Source organism: Rhinopithecus roxellana, chromosome 13 (genome assembly GCF_007565055.1).
Source record: "Rhinopithecus roxellana isolate Shanxi Qingling chromosome 13, ASM756505v1, whole genome shotgun sequence".
Lineage (NCBI taxonomy): Eukaryota > Metazoa > Chordata > Mammalia > Primates > Cercopithecidae > Rhinopithecus > Rhinopithecus roxellana.
This window is the reverse complement of record NC_044561.1, coordinates 53,102,930-53,121,849: the sequence shown is the minus strand read 5'-3', so window position 1 is coordinate 53,121,849 and position 18,920 is coordinate 53,102,930. Positions and strand designations below refer to the sequence as shown.

Sequence of the window (18,920 nt, the reverse complement as noted above, 5' to 3'; positions counted from 1 at the left end):
CACACCGCCTCCCACCCATGACCTCCAGATGAGGCTATTGAGATGGGGCTTTGGAATTTTCCAAAGCTTCCAGAGTCCCTCGATGCCATAACAAATTATGCAGTGTGACACATGGATGCATTTGTGCACAAACAAACCTAAAGATAAAACTCAGGAAAATGGTCAGAAAGAGCAGGGGAGCCAGCAGAGACTGGGTGGTGCCCAGTGGAGCTTTTCAGGATGAATTTGCAGAGGACAAGAATGAAGTGGAACTTGAAGTAGCTAGGCAGAGGGAATAGTGCTTGCCAAGGCAGGGAGGTAGAAAACGGTCATGGGTTGCAGGGAGCTGGACCTAAGATATGAGCGGAGAAGAAGGAGCCATCAGTCCAGGGGCCCTGGCTGAAAGCAAGGACTGCATTCTCACTTGCTAGAGGAGAACTGATTAAGCAGGGAGAGGCCACCTCAGGTTTGTGTTTTAGATAGATCCCCCAGAGCTATTTCATGATAAACCTTCCAGGTTGTAGGTGAGGCTCCAATCAGGTGGAGGCTATGTTAATAGTCTCCTAAGTAGAGTGCAGTGAGGGAAGACCAACTTTAAAATATGCAAAATAGGCCAGGCATGATGGCTTACGCCTGTAATCCCAGCACTTTGGGAGGCCGAGGTGGGCGGATCATGAGGTCAAGAGATCAAGACCAGCCTGGCCAACATGGTGAAACCTTGTCTCTACTAAAAACACAAAAATTAGCTGGGTGTGGTAGTGTGCACCTGTAATCCCAGCTGCTCGGGAGGCTGAGGCAGGAGAATCACTTGAACCCGGGAGGCGGAGGTTGTAGTGAGCCGAGATCCTGCCACTGCACTCCAGCCTGGCGACAGAGCGAGACTCCATCTCAAAAAAAAAAAAGATAAAAGCAAAATATCAGGGGTGAGGAAGGAAGAAGAAGTGGAGAGCAGGGGTTCCGTGGAGAGGTCAGGGCAGGATATGCAAATCTGGGCATTGCCAGCCATTCATGGAAATTAGGGACATTGTTGTGAATGAGAATACTCAAAGAAAGAACATAGAAATGGCAAATCTAGGAAACTACAGCACCACACTGGGACTGTCGTGTGAGGGATCTTGGCTAAATGGGCTTAGGTTTGATGGGCCTTGAGATTTCTGGGAAAGCAGAGGTTGTGGATAAGGGAAAGAGATCGGCTCCCTCTAAATCCTTTCCTGGCACATCACACTCTTCCCTGGGCTTCAGTTTCATCAACTGCATCAGTATGGGGTTGGACTTGACAATCTCTAAAAGAATCACTTCCAATTTTAATATGCTATAATTCTAAATCTCTTCCTAGTAATGTAAATCCAACAACCAGGAAATTTGCTGTGAAGGAAACTCTTGGCTTTAGAATAAGGAGAATTTGCTTGGGACCGAGAATGAAATGTAAATGCTTTATTGGATATACATGTTGTATAACTGCAAACATCAACTTTCTGATAATGAGGGAAGGACATAAGGAGTTTAGAGACATCCAATAGAATAACTAAACTACTTACACCAAAACATATGTCATGATTTCCACCATAAGTTATGATATAGATGAGTCAGTCTGGGAGAGCTATATTTAGGATTTTAGGAGCCTCTCCCCACTTAATGTCAGAGGATTCCATTTAACTACAGGGAAGAGGAAATTGCTGGTCCAGGCGGTATTTGACATCTCTAGGACTAAGATATCCAGCACATCTGAACAAAACTAGCTGCAAGGACCACCCACCAGCAAGACCGGGATCCAGAATGTGGCAGGGTCTTCAGGTCACAAGAGATGAAGTGGTGACACACACACACACACAAGAAAATAACACACTAAACAGGGCTTGTTAAAAATATAATGCCTGGAATCTGGACGCCTATGGTTTGGGGTTGGGGGGTTCTCACTGCTGGTGCCATCAGAGGAGGGTCAAGCTGAAGAGGTCTGTGATGCAGAGTGAGGCCTGATGGAGCACAGAGCCAGAAAATGGAGAAGTCAAGTCACAGACCAGGACACAAGGAGAGCCAGTACAGCTAGACGGATCAACGCAGCAGAACTGGGCTACGAGGAGAAGCTGAGAGTCAATGACAGGACACACAGAGACAGAACAAGCTCTGGGACCAACTTCACTGAGTCCCTGCCATGGAACAGCTTTTATGCCTGAATTGTTACAACCCGCTGGGGTCGGCTGGTGAGCAGCCGCTGTGCACACTCGCATGAACCAGCGTTGTGTGAGAGGCTCCTCTCTGCCTGTCTTATTCAGCTCTGTGACGTGACACTTAGCTTCTCTACTGGCCCACGCCATGCTGTTTCTCTGCATGTTGACATAACCCAAGTGGTAGGCTAAATATCATGGGTGAAATGCCACAGCAAGCAAGTTAGTAGATTACAGCTCCTTAGCTCCTTCTGTTCTCAAGGGCAATTATTAGTTTAAGTAAGAGGTGGTGTGCTGATTTCGTTGTCATGAAGACAGGGCTGTGGAAATCAAGAATACTTGCCATGTGCAAAGTTGTTTGTTGCCGTTGAATCAAAGCATACCCTTCCAGTTTGGGAATAGTGTCATAGGGAGGACGAATAATGATCTTGCTATCCGTACTACAACACCCAAGCCATGACACATCAATTCGAGTGTCAGCCAAACTGCTAGACTGTACTCAGCATTGTATCAGGGTCATGGGGAAAAGCAAATACTACCCTGGGCTTCTAAGCACTAAAATGTTGATAGCAGAGGGGCTGGAACACAACAATGTGAAACCATGAGTAAACTTCATAACGATGACATGGGGAAGAACACTACAGTTGTCCATAAACAAAAGGTCAGAGAAAGACAACAGTGTAAAATAACAAGATCATGTTGTCTGCCTGTTGATTTAGCAAAGATTAGGGGACAGAAGTGCTAGTGCAACTGGCAAGCTGGCAAGAATGTAAGGAACTGAACACTTTTATACACTGTCAGGTACAACCTTTGTGGGGGACAATTGACCACTATATGTCAGAATTTTTAATATTTAGACTTTTTGACCAAGACGTACCTCACCTTAGGATTTATCCTCAGAAAATAACTTGCACAGAACAAGTGCACAACCATATAAGGTCCAAGATGCTCATCCCAGTGTTTTATGAAGTAGTGAAAAATTCTAAGTAAAGTAAATGGGATCTGGTAAAGGAAAGGATGATATAACCCATGATGAATGCTATGTAGTCATTAAAAAATGATGGCATATTCTGCCTTTATTGGCATAGAAAGATGCGTGATATGATGTTAAATGAAAAGGTTGCTTCAATACAAAATGTGTATAGTACAGACACTTATCTCTATGAAAATAGGATCATATTCCCATATCTGTAAATACGCACAGGTAAAGAAATAGGCCTAGAAAGCAGTCACCAAAATGTAACCATGATTTCCTCTGGGGGTGGCATTAGATTTATAATTTTCAGTTTTTTTCTGAAGTTTTTAAATAATGAACATATTTTAGTTTCACAGAAAAACAAGGCTGCAAAAAAAGCATAATAACAGTGGACAATGTTTCAGTTACTACATATGTTAGGAACACAAAGAAATTAAAGAAAGCCAAAGAACTGTGGAGAAATTAAAAAGAACTTTTCAGTAGAGATGACCAGTATTCTTAATAGCTCCAAAGTCATGTTTTAATTAGGACAGATGGAATTTCTGTATGTATTATTCTGGCTTTCAAACTCAGTGGGTTATAACCTATATCTCGGTTAAAACAAAATGTTTTCAGCACAAAGTAGATAAGGTTATAAACCCATCAAAGCTTACGACTTTTAAAAGGCTCCAGGAACCCAAAAAGTAAGACAAAGAAATATGTACAAAATCTGTTTAGTTTTTTGGAAAGAAGAAACCAAATGACTACAAAAATATCAACTCCAAAAATACCAAGAAAGCTTCAATGGGGGAAAACAGAGAGGAAAAAAAAATTGGCATATGGATGTCAAAAATCCAGTGTCAAAGAGGTTTTGAAAACTGGTCGTGCGTCACCAATTATATATATCCAAGATCAGTGTGACAGATGCTCATTTCCAAGAGCAATGGGAAGCTTTTTAATGCCCTAAAAATCTCTTTTCAGTGACTGACTGATAATATAACTATAATGTGGGATTTTTATTGATTTAATTATCGGAAACCAAATTCTGACCTAGGAAAAAGAAGGAACAGAGATATAGCTGTAAATGGCAATTAGATCAATTCGTATCTAAGACATGTTTTATAGATCATCGTCTTTTCTTCTCACCTCCAGGAAAAGCACAAAGAAGAAACTGCAACAATGGCCAAGCTGACAGAATCCATGAGTGAGTAGCTTCACATTTATTATTTATTTTTTGTTTTGAATGGGAAAATGCGAAATCGCACAAAAAACACATCCCGTGTGATGATCTGATTTGTCCTTCTCTTTCCCTGTTAAGGGACCGAAATCTGTTTCACACATACTGCCTCCTGTTGACATTACTTTATGCGTTATTCGTTATTCGGAGTTCATGTTGCTTGAGGTCAAATTCTGTGCTGCAACTGTTACCCACAGTATGGAGCTGAAGAACAAAAATAGATTTCATTTGTAACACTGCACTGCGGATTAGGACCCACATTAATTTCAAACTTTTACAAGGTTTAGTCAAAGTCAACTGAAGTTTTTTTCTGAGCATCTATTCCATGGGCTGGATGATCTAAAGAGAGGAAAGAATGATAAATCATTGTTAAACCCTTCAGGTGTACTTCAGAAATTTCAGACAGAACTATTAAAAAATGGAGTACTTGCAGTATAAATAGCTTGTGATGATTTAGGTTTTGAACATAGGGTTATAGTGCTCTTAAGCTAAATAAACAGGATACACAAAGCATTTGTTTTTCATTACTTGTTCAGGTTTGTGTTACAATTTTATTTTTTTTTTAATTATACTTTAAGTTCTAGGATACATGTGCACAACGTGCAGGTTTGTTACATATGTATACATGTGCCATGTTGGTGTGCTGCACCCATCAACTCGTCAGCACACATCAACTCGTCATTTACATCAGATATAACTACCAGTGCCATCCCTCTCCCCTCCCCCCTCCCCATGATAGGCCCCAGTGTGTGATGTTCCCCTTCCCGTGTCCAAGTGATCTCATTGTTCAATTCCCACCTATGAGTGAGAACATGCGGTGTTTGGTTTTCTGTTCTTGCAATAGTTTGCTGAGAATGATGGTTTCCAGCTGCATCCATGTCCCTACAAAGGACACGAACTCATCCTTTTTTATGGCTGCATAGTATTCCATGGTGTATATGTGCCACATTTTCTTAATCCAATCTGTCACTGATGGACATTTGGGTTGGTTCCAAGTCTTTGCTATTGTGAATAGTGCCACAATAAACATACGTGTGCACGTGTCTTTATAACAGCATGATTTGTAATCCTTTGGGTATATACACAGTAATGGGATTACCGGGTCAAATGGTATTTCTAGTTCTAGATCCTTGAGGAATCGCCATACTGTTTTCCATAATGGTTGAACTAGTTTACAATCCCACCAACAGTGTAAAAGTGTTCCTATTTCTCCACATCCTCTCCAGCACCTGTTGTTTCCTGACTTTTTAATGATTGCCATTCTAACTGGTGTGAGATGGTATCTCATTGTGGTTTTGATTTGCATTTCTCTGATGGTGAGTGATGATGAACATTTTTTCATGTGTCTATTGGCTGTATGAATGTCTTTTGAGAAATGTCTGTTCATATCCTTTGCCCACTTTTTGATGGGGTTGTTTGTTTTTTTCTTGTAAATTTGATTGAGTTCTTTATATGTTCTGGATATTAGCCCTTTGTCAGATGAGTAGATTGCAAAACTTTTCTCCCATTCTATAGGTTGCCTGTTCACTCTGATGGTAGTTTCTTTTGCTGTGCAGAAGCTCTTTAGTTTAATTAGATCCCATTTGTCAATTTTGGCTTTTGTTGCCGTTGCTTTTGGTGTTTTAGACATGAAGTCTTTGCCCATACCTATGTCCTGAATGGTATTACCTAGGTTTTCTTCTAGGGTTTTTATGGTATTAGGTCTAACATTTAAGTCTCTAATCCATCTTGAATTAATTTTCGTATAAGGAGTAAGGAAAGGATCCAGTTTCAGCTTTCTACTTATGGCTAGCCAATTTTCCCAGCACCATTTATTAAATAGGGAATCCTTTCCCCATTTCTTGTTTTTGTCAGGTTTGTCAAAGATCAGATGGCTGTAGATGTGTGGTATTATTTCTGAGGGCTCTGTTCTGTTCCATTGGTCTATGTCTCTGTTTCGGTACCAGTACCATGCTGTTTTGGTTGCTGTAGCATTTTTTAAGAGGAAAGGGGGCTGGGCACGGTGGCTCATGCCTGTAATCTCAGCACTTTGGGAGGCTGAGGCGGGCAGATTACTTGAGGTCAGGAGTTCAAGATCAGCTTGGCTAATATGGTGAAACCCTGTATCTACTAAAAATACAAAAATTATCTGAGCATGGTGGTGCATGCCTATAATCCCTATTATGGCTATTCGGAAGCTGAGGCAGGAGAATCACTTGAACCCAGGAGGTAGAAGTTGCAGTGAGCCAAGATCATGCCACTGCACTCTAGCCTGGACAACAGAGCAAGACCAGGTCTCAAAATAAAAAAAATAAATAAATAAAGGAAAGTGGAATTTATTAGAATAAAGCCTTCTTCAAATGAGAAATGCAGTTTTCTATATTGAAGTCTAATTATTAAAGACCATATGAGTATGAAATAAACCAATGGAAATTTCTCCTGGTGATGGATTTCATGTGGGAAGTTACAGTGGAGGCTTACAAACACTTCTCCATGAACACCTTTTTAAATTTGGCCAGCAAAAATTAACCATTAATGTTGCCCACATTTAACTGTGCACCTTCCTCCTCCTCAAATCATGAGACTATTAAATAAAGGTGTTCCTGTGTAACATAGTCAGTGAACCTTTATTCCAAAATATCCACCCATACCAAGAAAATATAACTTTAAAAAGTTATTTACATTGATTTCCTTTCATTCCTGACCCCAAACCTCTGCGTAATTTTACATAAGTCTTGAACACATGCTAATTTCACATTTCACTGTAATGAAAGGACTGGGTAAAGAATAAAGTCATTTCAGCACTGACACCTCTCTCCCCTGCTCTCATTTCTGTATCATCTCCTGCCCTGCTCTCTGCTCCGTCCTTTTTTTCTACCTGTAGTCTTGCAAACTGAAAATGTTAAAAGAATTTATAACTTGGTTTGAAGAACCCCAAACTGGTTGTATTAGTCCATTCTTACACTGCTATAAAGAAATACCAGAGACTGAGTAATTGATAAAGAAAAGAGATTTCATTAGCTCCACAGTTAGTTCCACAGGCTGTACAGGAAGCACAGTGCTGGCATCCGATCAGCTTCTGGGGAGGCCCCAGGAAACTTACAATCATGGTGGAAGGCAAAGAGGGAGCAAGCATGTCACATGGCCAAAACAGGAGGAAGAGAGGGAGGGGTGGTTCCATACACTTTTAAACAACCAGATCTCACGAGCACTCACTCACTATCACTAGAGCAGCACTGAAAGGGAAATCCTCCCCCGTGATCAAATCATCTCTCTCCAGGCCCCACCTCCAACATTGGGGGTTACAATTCAATTTGCATGGGGACACAGAACCAAATCATATCACTGGTTCTCTGTAAGTGAAAGCATCCTAAAGTGATGAAATGTGCTCTTCTCAGACCTGGAATGAAAGAGTGTGGCCAGTGCCATCACAAAATGGACCAGCCTGTATTGTCCAAATATGGAGTGGATCCGTAGGCCTTACCAACTAATTCACAATCCACAGCACATGAGCAGATTGCTCTCTAATCTTTAAGTCCAAATTCGCCGACACGTTCTCTGAATGACAGGAGGATCAGTGGCTTAGAACCTAAGCATCATTGTCCATGAAGTGAGTCTCAGGTGTCTGGGTGAATTAAATCAGATGGTGTTGCGCATAAGTTATGAGGCTAACAGTTTTCCCAAGGCTGCCGTTAGAAATTGATACTCTGGTTCAGTGAATATTATTTTTAACTCATCTGACTGAATTGTAAGGGTCCTGTACTGATTAATATTTCTGAAAAAGCTATTTTAATTTTTCCATTTATATTGGTTTCCAGATACATTTAAATAAGAGCTCTTTACCTGACTATTGATTTATTGGTTTTACGTTTCAGGTTTGGCTAGACAGTATTTCTAATGATTTTGGTCTGTGAATCAACTGTCATAAGAGAATTCTATCAAAGTTGAATTTCAAATCCTTTGGTAGATGACTGGGTACACCCATTCTTCTAATGTGCTCTGTCATTATGAAAAAGATTGCACAAATGTTTCTCAATGCATAAGGAAATTTAAAAGTTGAGAACAGACCTTAGAATCATACCCAATGTCCCAGTTTATTGATCCTTACAGAGATAAAATATATAAGATGTGAGGCAACTTTTATAGATGCTACAAAATGCTAATCATGTGGTCAACATACCAAACATTTCATTTAAATTAAACTCATGACTAATTAAATATACTACACAGTTATTTCACATAGAAATCTACAATGAAATACATAATTAGGTAAGGAGATTCTGTCAGTAGGCTGAGCAAAGAATTAACATATAATTACCACACAATAAAATTGATGGGAACATAAACCATGGCCACACTCTGGAAGAAAAAAAAAACAGACAGAACCATGGATACTTAAAACACAATGCTATGAATGGGTTTCCAAAGCCAATAAACACTTTGCTTGTTAAACTGCCAAGCAGAAACCATCTGGTTACTAGAACATCTCTATGTTTAACTAGAACTGGATAGAGATTCTTCTCCCATCACCCTGTGTGTCCACATGCTAGCAAATGGCTAGCCACATCAATGGCTAAGGAAATACCATAATGGGAAAGGAATGTCTTCTTCTTCTGGAGCAGGGAAGAGGTGCTATATGCCATTTTTTTCTGCTATGTGCCATTCATCAACCACCTCCAAAAAGTCAACTTCAATCATTTTTTTAAGGGCAAGCAAGAGATAGATTTTAAATGTTTGATTAACATTAACAAATTTTAAATGTTTGATCAAAACCAGCTTTATAACTTCAATCATTTTTTTAAGGGCAAGCAAGAGATAGATTTTAAATGTTTGATTAACATTAACAAATTTTAAATGTTTGATCAAAACCAGCTTTATTTTTGTGAGTACTTTGCTGTGAAAAAAATTACAGCAACTTTATTTAATAAATTAAAAATACTTTAAAATATTTTATGTCACATTATTGAAATGAAGACAGGCCTGGTAAGGATAAGAAAAAAAAAAAGGAGAAAGGAAGAAAAGTAGATGTAGAAGAAGAGATAGAGAAACAACAAAAACACACACAAAGAATAGAGAAAATATATGTACAGTATATGAGGAAAGCCCAAGAGAAGGGGGTATTAAGGAGAACTGAGACAGAATGACAAGGAGCAAAGACAAGACAGGTAGGAAAAGAGGGAGAGGAGGTAGGGAGAGCTTTCAACAGAGAGAGTTTCCATGGGGTCTAAAAATTAGCAAACTAAGAGTGGCAATTCACAGCCTGTGAACTTTCAACCTTCCAAAGGCTGATAATTTATATATATATATATATATATATATATATATATATATATATATATATACACACACACACACACACACACACACACACACACACACATACATACATATACACTTTAAGTTCTGGGATACATGTGCAGAATGTGCAGGTTTGTTACGTAGGTATACACATCCTATGATGGTTTGCTGCACCCATCAACCCATCATCTACATTAGGTATTTCTCCTAATGTTATCCCTCCCCTAGCCCCCAACCCCCAACAGGCCCTGGTGTGTGATGTTCCCCTCCCTATGTCCATGTGTTCTCATTGTTCAACTCCCACTTATGAGTGAGAATATGTGGTGTTTGGTTTCCTGTTCCTGTGTTAGTTTGCTGAGGATGGTGGTTTCCAGCTTCATCTAGGTCCCTGCAAAGGACACGAACTCATCTTTTTTATGGCTGCATAGTATTCCATGGTGTATATGTGCCACATTTTCTTTATCCAGTCTATCATTGGTGGGCATTTGGGTTGGTTCCAAGTCTTTGCTATTGTGAACAGTGCCATAATAAACATGCATGTGCATGCATCTTTATAGTAGAATGATTTATAATTCTTTGGGTATACCCAGTAATGGGATTGCTGGGTCAAATGGTATTTCTGGTTCTAGATCCTTGAGGAATCACCACACTGTCTTCCACAGTGGCTGAACTAATTTACACTCCTACCAACAGTGTAAAAGTGTTCCCCTTTCTTCACATCCTCTCCAGCATCTGTTGTTTCCTGACTTTTTAATGATCACCATTCTGACTGGCGTGAGATGGTATCTCATTGTGATTTTGATTTGCATTTCTCTAATGACCAGTGATGATGAGCATTTTTTCATGTTTATTGGCTGCATAAATGTCTTCCTTTGAGAAGTGTCTGTTCATATCCTTCACCCACTTTTTGATGGGGTTGTTTTTTTTTTCCTTGTAAATTTGTTTAAGTTGTTTGTAGATTCTGCATATTAGCCCTCTGTTGGATGGATAGATTGCATCAAAAAATGGACTGCCAATTTTTGAACACTACCCTTTGAAATGTTAATCTCTGTTTGCATCTTCACAACGGATATTTTCAGACTTAGACTACAAGAAGCCCTATTCCAAATGGGGCAACTAGAAAGCCCACACTGGAGGGTTAGAGTTGGGGTTAGGGTTAGGGTGACTCTCAGCTTGCTCACTGGTAACCAGCACTTTGCCACTATACCCACTGACTGAAATGAAACTGAAAGCTTGATTCTAGTGGAGGCTCCCAATATTGTCTAAAAACAGGCATGCAGTGGCCCAAACCATGCCATCATCAGAGGTGACACAACCTAGTAGACTCTGTCCTGGCCTCTCAGATGATATCAAATTGGAGATGACCAGAGGCAGGCAAATAGCCCGAGAGCTCTGAATCGTGGTCTGCATGGAATACTTTGCAGGCTATTCTTACATAAATTTCCAAAGGTAATTTTCTTCGTGGTCATTGCCTGCTGACACAGCACTGCCCTCCATCCTTGGAAGTCCTGGGAATGTGTCAAATACAGCGCAGGAAGTCTTGACACATGGTTTCATTGATAATTTAAATTGCAATCAGATATCTTGTCTTGCGCATGGTGTTGGAGTTGCAAGAGTTGAACAGGCAGTGGACTTGGCCCTGATGTCTCCTCCTGGCTGCAGGATCCCTTCCCTAGGACCACCCCACCCCCCACCTCAGGGTTCTGCTGGCAAGCTGGAGTCACACTTCTGTCCCCTTCTCCGCATCAGTTGTGTGTCTGCCGTGCATTGCTGCGTCCATAGGTGGGGACCGCCTGAGCTACCTGTGGCTCTCTCTCAATCTTGGTGGAAGGAGCTGGCTTCCTCTTGCTTTCTGTCTCTATCCTGCCAGCCTCTCTCAAGCATGCCCACTCCCCACTTTTCCCTTGCAGCCAGAGCATCCCTAGGGGTTGTCCTCATGAGCCATTCTACCCCAGCCATCCCTTCGGGCATGGTCCACCTTGAAATCACCACCATAACACATCCACATGGAGCAGAGAAGAGGTACTCATCATTTCCAAATAAATAACAGAGCAGCAGCTTTATTCTGAGTAGCTCCAGGGGCTGAATCTTCATCCAGCCAGAAAGAGGCAAACAGACTATGGTTTCTTTTTCTGCAAAGAGTCAAGGACCTGCTCTGTGAGGGGTTCAGAGGTCTTAGCTGTCTGCTTTGATATAGAGGGAATTCCTCCTATGACTAAAGAAACAGCTCAAATTTAGTACAGATTTGAAATGCTGTTGTGTCAGATGAAATGAAGACAGAGAACCAATTACAATTACCACACATTAAATTAGCTCAATTAAAGCAGAGTGGTTTCTAATCATTTATTCCCTTTTTTATGGCGTGGTTATTATAGCTCTGGCATTGTGTTAAGGCACAGAAAGACAAAAAGATGGGGTTCCTGCCTGCACCAGGCACAGCATTTGGGGGCAAAGGAGGCAGGAGAGTAACAGCTACGACACATGGCACACGCTCTTGCAGAGGCAGCCTGTAAGTCGCTGCAGCTTGCAGGTGCAGGCCACGAGGCTTTCCTTTTCCAGACCCCAGTGTGCTCCTGCATCAGAAAGGCACCCAAAGGATGATCAGGGTTCCACCAGGCAGCCAATGGGACTGTAAGTGCCAGAACGTCATGGGGGAGGATGGAGGTGGGGGAAGAACAAAGCGTTGATAGCAGATGACTGGGCAGATAGGAGGAGTCAGATTATAAAAGGGCCTATGTGTGGCTTGGGTTTTTCCTGTGGGTGATGGGGCAGTGCCGAAGGTTTCAAAGAAGATAAGCATTTTAGAAGGAATCCACTAAGGCATCATGGCGTGGATTGCAGGTTGGGCATATATGGATGAAAGAATCCAGAAGCTGGAACACCACATGAGCGGAGAGACTCTGGGGGCCTAGACAAGAGCGGATCTGAAATGAATTAAAGAAGTGGTGACCAGTGGGATGTAGTGGAGGACAAGAAGGGACTTTGAGCTTAGGGAAGAGGCTTGGTGAAGCTTTTGAGAGACCCCAGGACTGGAAATGCAGTTGGCAGAAGGAGTCAATTGATGAGCTGATACAATTGGTTCAAATGCAAATATATTGAGTTTAGAGTTTTCCAATGGTAGGCACAGGCTTCAGTTGCTTGGAGTTGATTTTTGGTCCACAGTCAGCGTCCCTTTTGGGAAAGAGCCCCCTACACTCTAGGCTATAAATAGGGCAGGTGTACGTGTATATATCAGCAGCATGAGGCTAAGTTATGTTGCAATAACAAAAACATCTCTGTGGCTTAACATACATGCACATGCACATACACATTTATTTCTCCTTTATGCCACTTGTCCGCACTGGTCAGCCATGATCTGGACATGCTAGGGTCACCCTGGGACCCCCCACAGTCTCAGAGGCTCCATCTCCACCTGTGTTTTCACATCCGCGGCTATGGTGGGGAAAAGCACATGGCATATTGACACTGCATCTTAAAATTCCATCCAGAAGTGACACATGACACATGTCACTTCCGCTCTGATTGCATTACACAAAGCAAGTCAATAACCTCGCCTAACTTCCAAGATGGAGGGGGCACAATTCCACTCTGTGCTTGGAAGGAGGATGTACAGTAACCAGAGGACAGAGGGGCTGAACTGCATGCTAGAAATGCCAAGAAGTCAGCCGGGTGTGGTGGCTCATGCCTGTAATCCCAGCACTTTGGGAGGCCGAGGCGGGTGGGTCATCTGAGGTCAGGAGTTTGAGACCAGCCTGGCCAACATGGTGGAATCCCGTGTCTACTAAAAATACAAAAATTAGCTGGGTGTGTTGGCACATGCCTGTAATCCCAGCTACTCTCAAAGCTGAGGCAGGAGAATTGCTTGAACCTGGGAGGTGGAGGTTGCAGTGAGCTGAGATCATGCCATTGTACTCCAGCCTGGGCAACAAGAGTGAAACTCCATCTTAAAAAAAAAAAAAAATTGCCAAGAAGCCAGACTGGGGGACAGAGAGATAATCAACTCTCAGCAGTGGCTGGGGACCACCACTACCTCTAGGTCAGAGGGACAGAAAAGAATGACAGAATTGGAACTACAGCCTACCTGTCTGATGAAAGCTTGAGCCATGTAGGAGGCATGGTCACTGACAGAGACTCCTCTATAGGCCAAGAAGATGGAGAGAAACACCTTGGTTCTCCCTTCCTGCCGACTGCCAGGATCCCAGTGGAGCCCTCACTGGCTAAGACCATCTGGATGTCAGCTGACGGAGCTTCCCCTCCCCCCCCACCAGATACAGAGCTGAGCAGGTTAAGGGTGAGGCAGGGACCTGAGGATAGACAGGCCAGGATGGGCCTGGGAAAAACCTGAGTTGATTATCAGAGAGCAGATGACTGCCCCATGGCTCCAGAACCACCTGCCTACGAAGACAAAGGCTGGGTCCCGGCAACCAAGACAAAGAGCCCAGGAAAGCAGGTGTCAGAATTCTAGATGGGAGCCCATTCATCCAGAGGTCCCAGGGTTCCTGACAATGGGGGAATCCTGTAGATTCTGTAGATCCTGTAGCTGGGCTGCGAGTTAAGGGCTGAGGAAGACATTGTGTCATCTCACGCGGGGCAGAGCTGTTCATCATGTATGGCCTTTAAGGGGCTAAATGACACTTTCTCCCAGGGACAAAAGCTACTCCAGGCCCACTAGATAGTGGTTTTTAAAACACACTTTCTCCCTACCAGTGAAATTTAGGAACTTTAAATACTGAGATCTCTATCTCAGGCTCACACTCACACAGGTAGTTATAGGATCATCTCAAAAGTAACTTGACTTAAACTCATTACTCTTGACAACTCAGTTCCTGCCATTACATACTTTAAGACATGGCTGTGATGTTTTATTTATGATTTTATTGTCTAATGAGCTCTGCAGTGACAGCCACCCAGGAAAACATTGCTATGTCCCTACCAGAGGCAACATTTCCTTTATAAAGAAGGTTTGGGGTCTTCCTGAAGCCCCACAGTGATGCCCTCCCCCTCAGCTGTCCATCAGTGTGCCTTCTACTGTCCCTGCAGAATGGTACTTACTTCCCTCTGTTGCCTTTCATCTCTCCAAAACCTCCCTTCTCATTTGCCTTCCTCTTCCATAGTGGGTAGGAATCACTCTGGCTGCCCAGTCTCTCTCCCCAAGACCACCTTCTGACAATTCCCCACTTCCCCACTTCCCCTCCTTGCACATTCCCCTGCCTCCTTTGCTCTCCTTTGCTGTGGGCCCCTCCTGCAGGTGAGCTGAGCTAGGTGAGCTACAGGACTGGAGGCAGGTATAGGTTTTGAGTTGCTAGCACAGGTACTAACAGAAGCAGTTATTCCCTTACCAAGAGCTTCTGCCATGTGCTTCTGGGAACAGGTCCCGAAGGCCAGCCTAGAGGCAGGTTCTCATGCTCTCCTGTGGCTCCAGGAGCTAAAGCACACTCCTTCACTACCCCTGTCTGCTCACACTTGCCAAATTGCCTCCTGTCATCTCAACTTGTAACTAAGGGATTCAGCTTCTCTCTTGTTATTCATTGCTGGGTTACCTGCAGGACCAGGGGAGTGAGGCACTCAGTGGATACTAAGAGGGGCTGGCTGGGAGCAGCAGCAGAAGCTTTGTTTATGCTGCTTTATCACGTTGGTGCAGTCCCTGTACAATGTATTATTTCAGTCCTGCCATTAGGCAGAAAAGCATCCTTTGACTGAAAGCAGGAGCAAGCCAGTAGGCTCCTTCCTGTCTGTGCTCCTCTGAAAAGCTGGTATTTTTTCACTGTGAGACACTTGTTTGTCCTTACTGGGAAACATCTTATAAACTCAAGGATAATTGCTTCCTGGTTGAGATTACAGGCATGTTCAGTTGGAATCAGAGATCCTACCTACCTCTGAGGCTGACAGGGCTGAAATGGACTAGAAGGCCTGAGCCATGTCTCCATGCAGGGGGGCTTCCCACCCTGCCTGCTCACCCGTCTCCTCCGTCCCACATCCCTCAGGGTGGGAGTTTCTTGATTCTGTGGTTTTTATTTGCTGCCTCCTGTGCTCACTGCCCAGGAGCTTCCCCCTAGCAGCCATTTCCAAATAAGAATGCAATTCCCTCCCTTGCCATCTCCAGAACAAGCATGTGGCTTAAAGCATTTAACTGGTACAAACATGCAGGGGTATGCAAAACAGCAAAATAAGCGTGCAAATTTTAGAATCATCACGTGTAACATTCCTGTAAGCTATGACTGGTCTTTGTGCAAATGGATATGGGGCTAGAACTGTTATCTCAAATTCATCTCCTTTCTTTTTTCTATCTTGGAGATCACGTTGACCCTCACCTTCTGATGAATGTCCTTTACTTGGTTGGTAAGAAACTCACCTCTCTGATGCCCACACCTTCTCTTTGGCACTGGGAAGGAATGAACTGGGGTTTTTCAACTTGGCCACCAGTGAGATTTGGCAGCTGTGTAATTCTTGATGTGAATTGTAGGATGACTAACTTGACCTCAACCACTAGAAGCCAGTAGCACCCTCCTTCTAGGTATGACAACAAGGTGACTTCAGACATGGCTAAATTTTCCCTGGGGGAGCAAAGTCACCCCCAGGTGAGTGGTTGAAAATCAATGCTGTAGATGAAACCAGGAAGAAAAGGAAGACCAAACAGACCCAGGCATTTATTCTTCTGCAGTAATGGCAGGTTTGCTAGTCAGTCTCAGACCCTCCCTAGGCCTGTGGTCTCCAGGCTATGGCCTCCCACCTTCCACTTGCCTAACACGGGGATGATCAACCTGAACCACTGCTGGAAACCACCAGGAGAGTGTGTCTGGTCAGCCACCTGACTGTGGAGACAATTCAGACATGAGAATCTCTATTTTATTGATGATCTGATTGAGGCTCGGAAAGATGCACTGATTGTTCCATCGTGATGGTGTTGCAGGGGAGAGTTGGAAATACCACTGCCTTGGGGACTGACAGACACAGGAGAGCAGGAAAGCGGGCAGGTGGAGGAGGCGGGGACCCTGGTTCTGAGCAGAGCTGACCATTTTCTCCCAGAACATGGAATGAGAGTGTCTTTCTTTCCACAACAGCAGGTTTTAGGGTTGACTTCCTCAATAATAATATTTTTTCTCACTCATTTTGCCTTTCCAAGTTATTGGTAATGGAAAGCCCGGCTCTGGGGCAGCCATGGATCTCTTCACTTGGTTCCATTTGCCCCCATCTCGGGGGCACCCCGGCGTGGGCAAAGCTTCCATGGAGCATTTCACTCCAGTGTCTTCCTCTCTCGCATGGGATCACAGGGACTTTAGCCTTCCTCATTTGCCACTCCTCTTACAGAAAGTAATCACGGGCAAAGCAGCTGTTCATGACATGAGTCACCGCACTACCAGTCCAGCGTGGCAACTCAGACACAGAGGCCTAAGCCAGGCGGCCACCCCCACCACCATCACCGGGGCCACAAGCTCCACACACCTCTGCCTTTGTCTCCATCACTGCCCCCGGCCCCCACACTGTCTCCATCACTCCCCCCCGGCCCCCACACTGTCTCCATCACGCCCCCAGCCCCCACACACCCAGCAGCAGGATGTGCTCCCAGCCTCTTCCAAGCCAATGGGGTGCCCAGGTGACACCCAGGAGCCCCAACCAAACCCAAATGCAGAACCACCTCTCCAAAGCTGGAAGCCCCCAGCTCCCAAAGGGAACATGAAAGGCCCCTACCCCCAACTTGCCTCTTTGCTCCAGCCCAAAGTAAACAAACACATTTTTAAACTCTCTTGCCTCACACTTCCTCCGCTCTCCTTCCCCGCCTCCACCAACTGCCACCCCATCTCACTGTGTCTCACTGGCCCTCCCGCCCTCCTCCCACAAGCTACCACCTGGCTCCAAGAGCCCGCTCCTTCCTCCCACCACCTGCCACCCTCGGCTCAGGCTCCATCTCCCACCTCCCGCCACTCCCGCTTCTGCCCATCCTCCCATCAACCTCTGGTAACAACAGATTCTACTCAGGCAAGGCAGAGGGCAACGGGAGAGGAAGTCTCCTCCAGGATGGCACAGGCCCCAGGTTAGGCTGCATGGCTGGACTTTGGGGTACCAGCTTTTCCCTGTACCCTCAGAGAGCAAACAGAGGGGACCTGCAAACAAATGACCATTTGGAAGAGATGCTCAGATATGTGGCCAGGAGAAAAGCTGGAGGATTGCAGGGTAGACTGCCTGGAGGGTGCAGGGTAGATGGCTAACTCATCAGGGAAGTGTAGACAGTCCACAGCAGAGGAGAAGGCAGCCTGTTTAGGAAGCACCGAGCCTCAGCTCTGGAAATTGAGTGAGCAGATGGTCAGAGGGAGCAGCAGAACATTGAATTTTAAAGGCTCCAACTCCACAGAGCGCAGCTACCAGGGTGGGGAGGACAGCCTGCCACGCAGAGCCATGGGCCTCTCCCAGACTGGGACTGATGCAAACACCTGCTTGGAGGAATTTGCTTTTCACCTCATGCAGCCCTCTTTGCCTCATGTCACTTTGTCACCGAAAAGGAACTGATTTCTTAGGGGACTTTTCATCAAGAATCCATCACCCCCCAGCTCCCAGGCCTGCCCTTCTCCCTGGTGACAGGTGTGGGAGCTGGGACAGCCCACAGGCTCCCTGAATTCAGCTGGGAAAGGGAAGCAGGCCAGAGAAGCACCCTGGCTTCCAGTGCTGGAGGGGATTAAACTCGGATGAAGGTGGATGGCAGCGGTGGGAGAAAGGCACCTCCTAGATGGCTTCCCTGAGAGGAGAAAGTCAAGGCTTCCAGGATGTTCAGCAGTAAAAACATCGCCGCCTACACCCCGGTGTGCTTTGCTGATTCCATGTCACCTTTCTCACAAGATATGACATTTCAGGCTCAAAGGTGTCGGGGGTTGGGGATATCTACATGTTTAAATATTGACTCAGAATTTCTCTGCAGCCCAGAATTGCATTCATAAAGGTTTCTCCACAATTAGCACAGCATCCCTGCCATCCACAGGGGGTGTAGTCCTTGTCAGGTGAGGCGCGTCAGTGCGGCCTTAAGAGACAGACAGAGCTGATCTGTGGCCCAGCCGCCTCCTAGCTGTGAGGCTGCAGGTAACTCACTTAACCCCTCTGGGCCGAGTTTCTGCCACGGATCTTACCAGCTCCCCACCTGGGTTTTCATAATATACACAAAGCTAATGGGTGTGTGTACGTGGTGCTAATATGTATATTTATACATAAGTAAATATGCATAACTGCATTTGAATATGTTCCCTGTGTATATAAACTAATAGATACACTGAAAGCTGAGAGAGAGAGATAATATATTCATATATTGAAAACTAATATA

The 18,920-nt window shown here is 44.3% G+C and overlaps 1 protein-coding gene across 1 annotated transcript in view; it reads left to right on the top strand.

Annotated features, from left to right (window-relative positions):
* The window catches only part of KCNJ6 (potassium inwardly rectifying channel subfamily J member 6), a 311,720-nt gene that overhangs the window by 76,900 nt on the left and 215,900 nt on the right, over positions 1-18,920 (top strand). The window contains exon 2 of the mRNA XM_030913920.1: positions 4,252-4,303. Within this exon, the coding sequence (XP_030769780.1) occupies positions 4,279-4,303 (25 nt within the window). The 5' untranslated portion in view covers positions 4,252-4,278. The remainder of the gene's footprint in view (positions 1-4,251; positions 4,304-18,920) is intronic.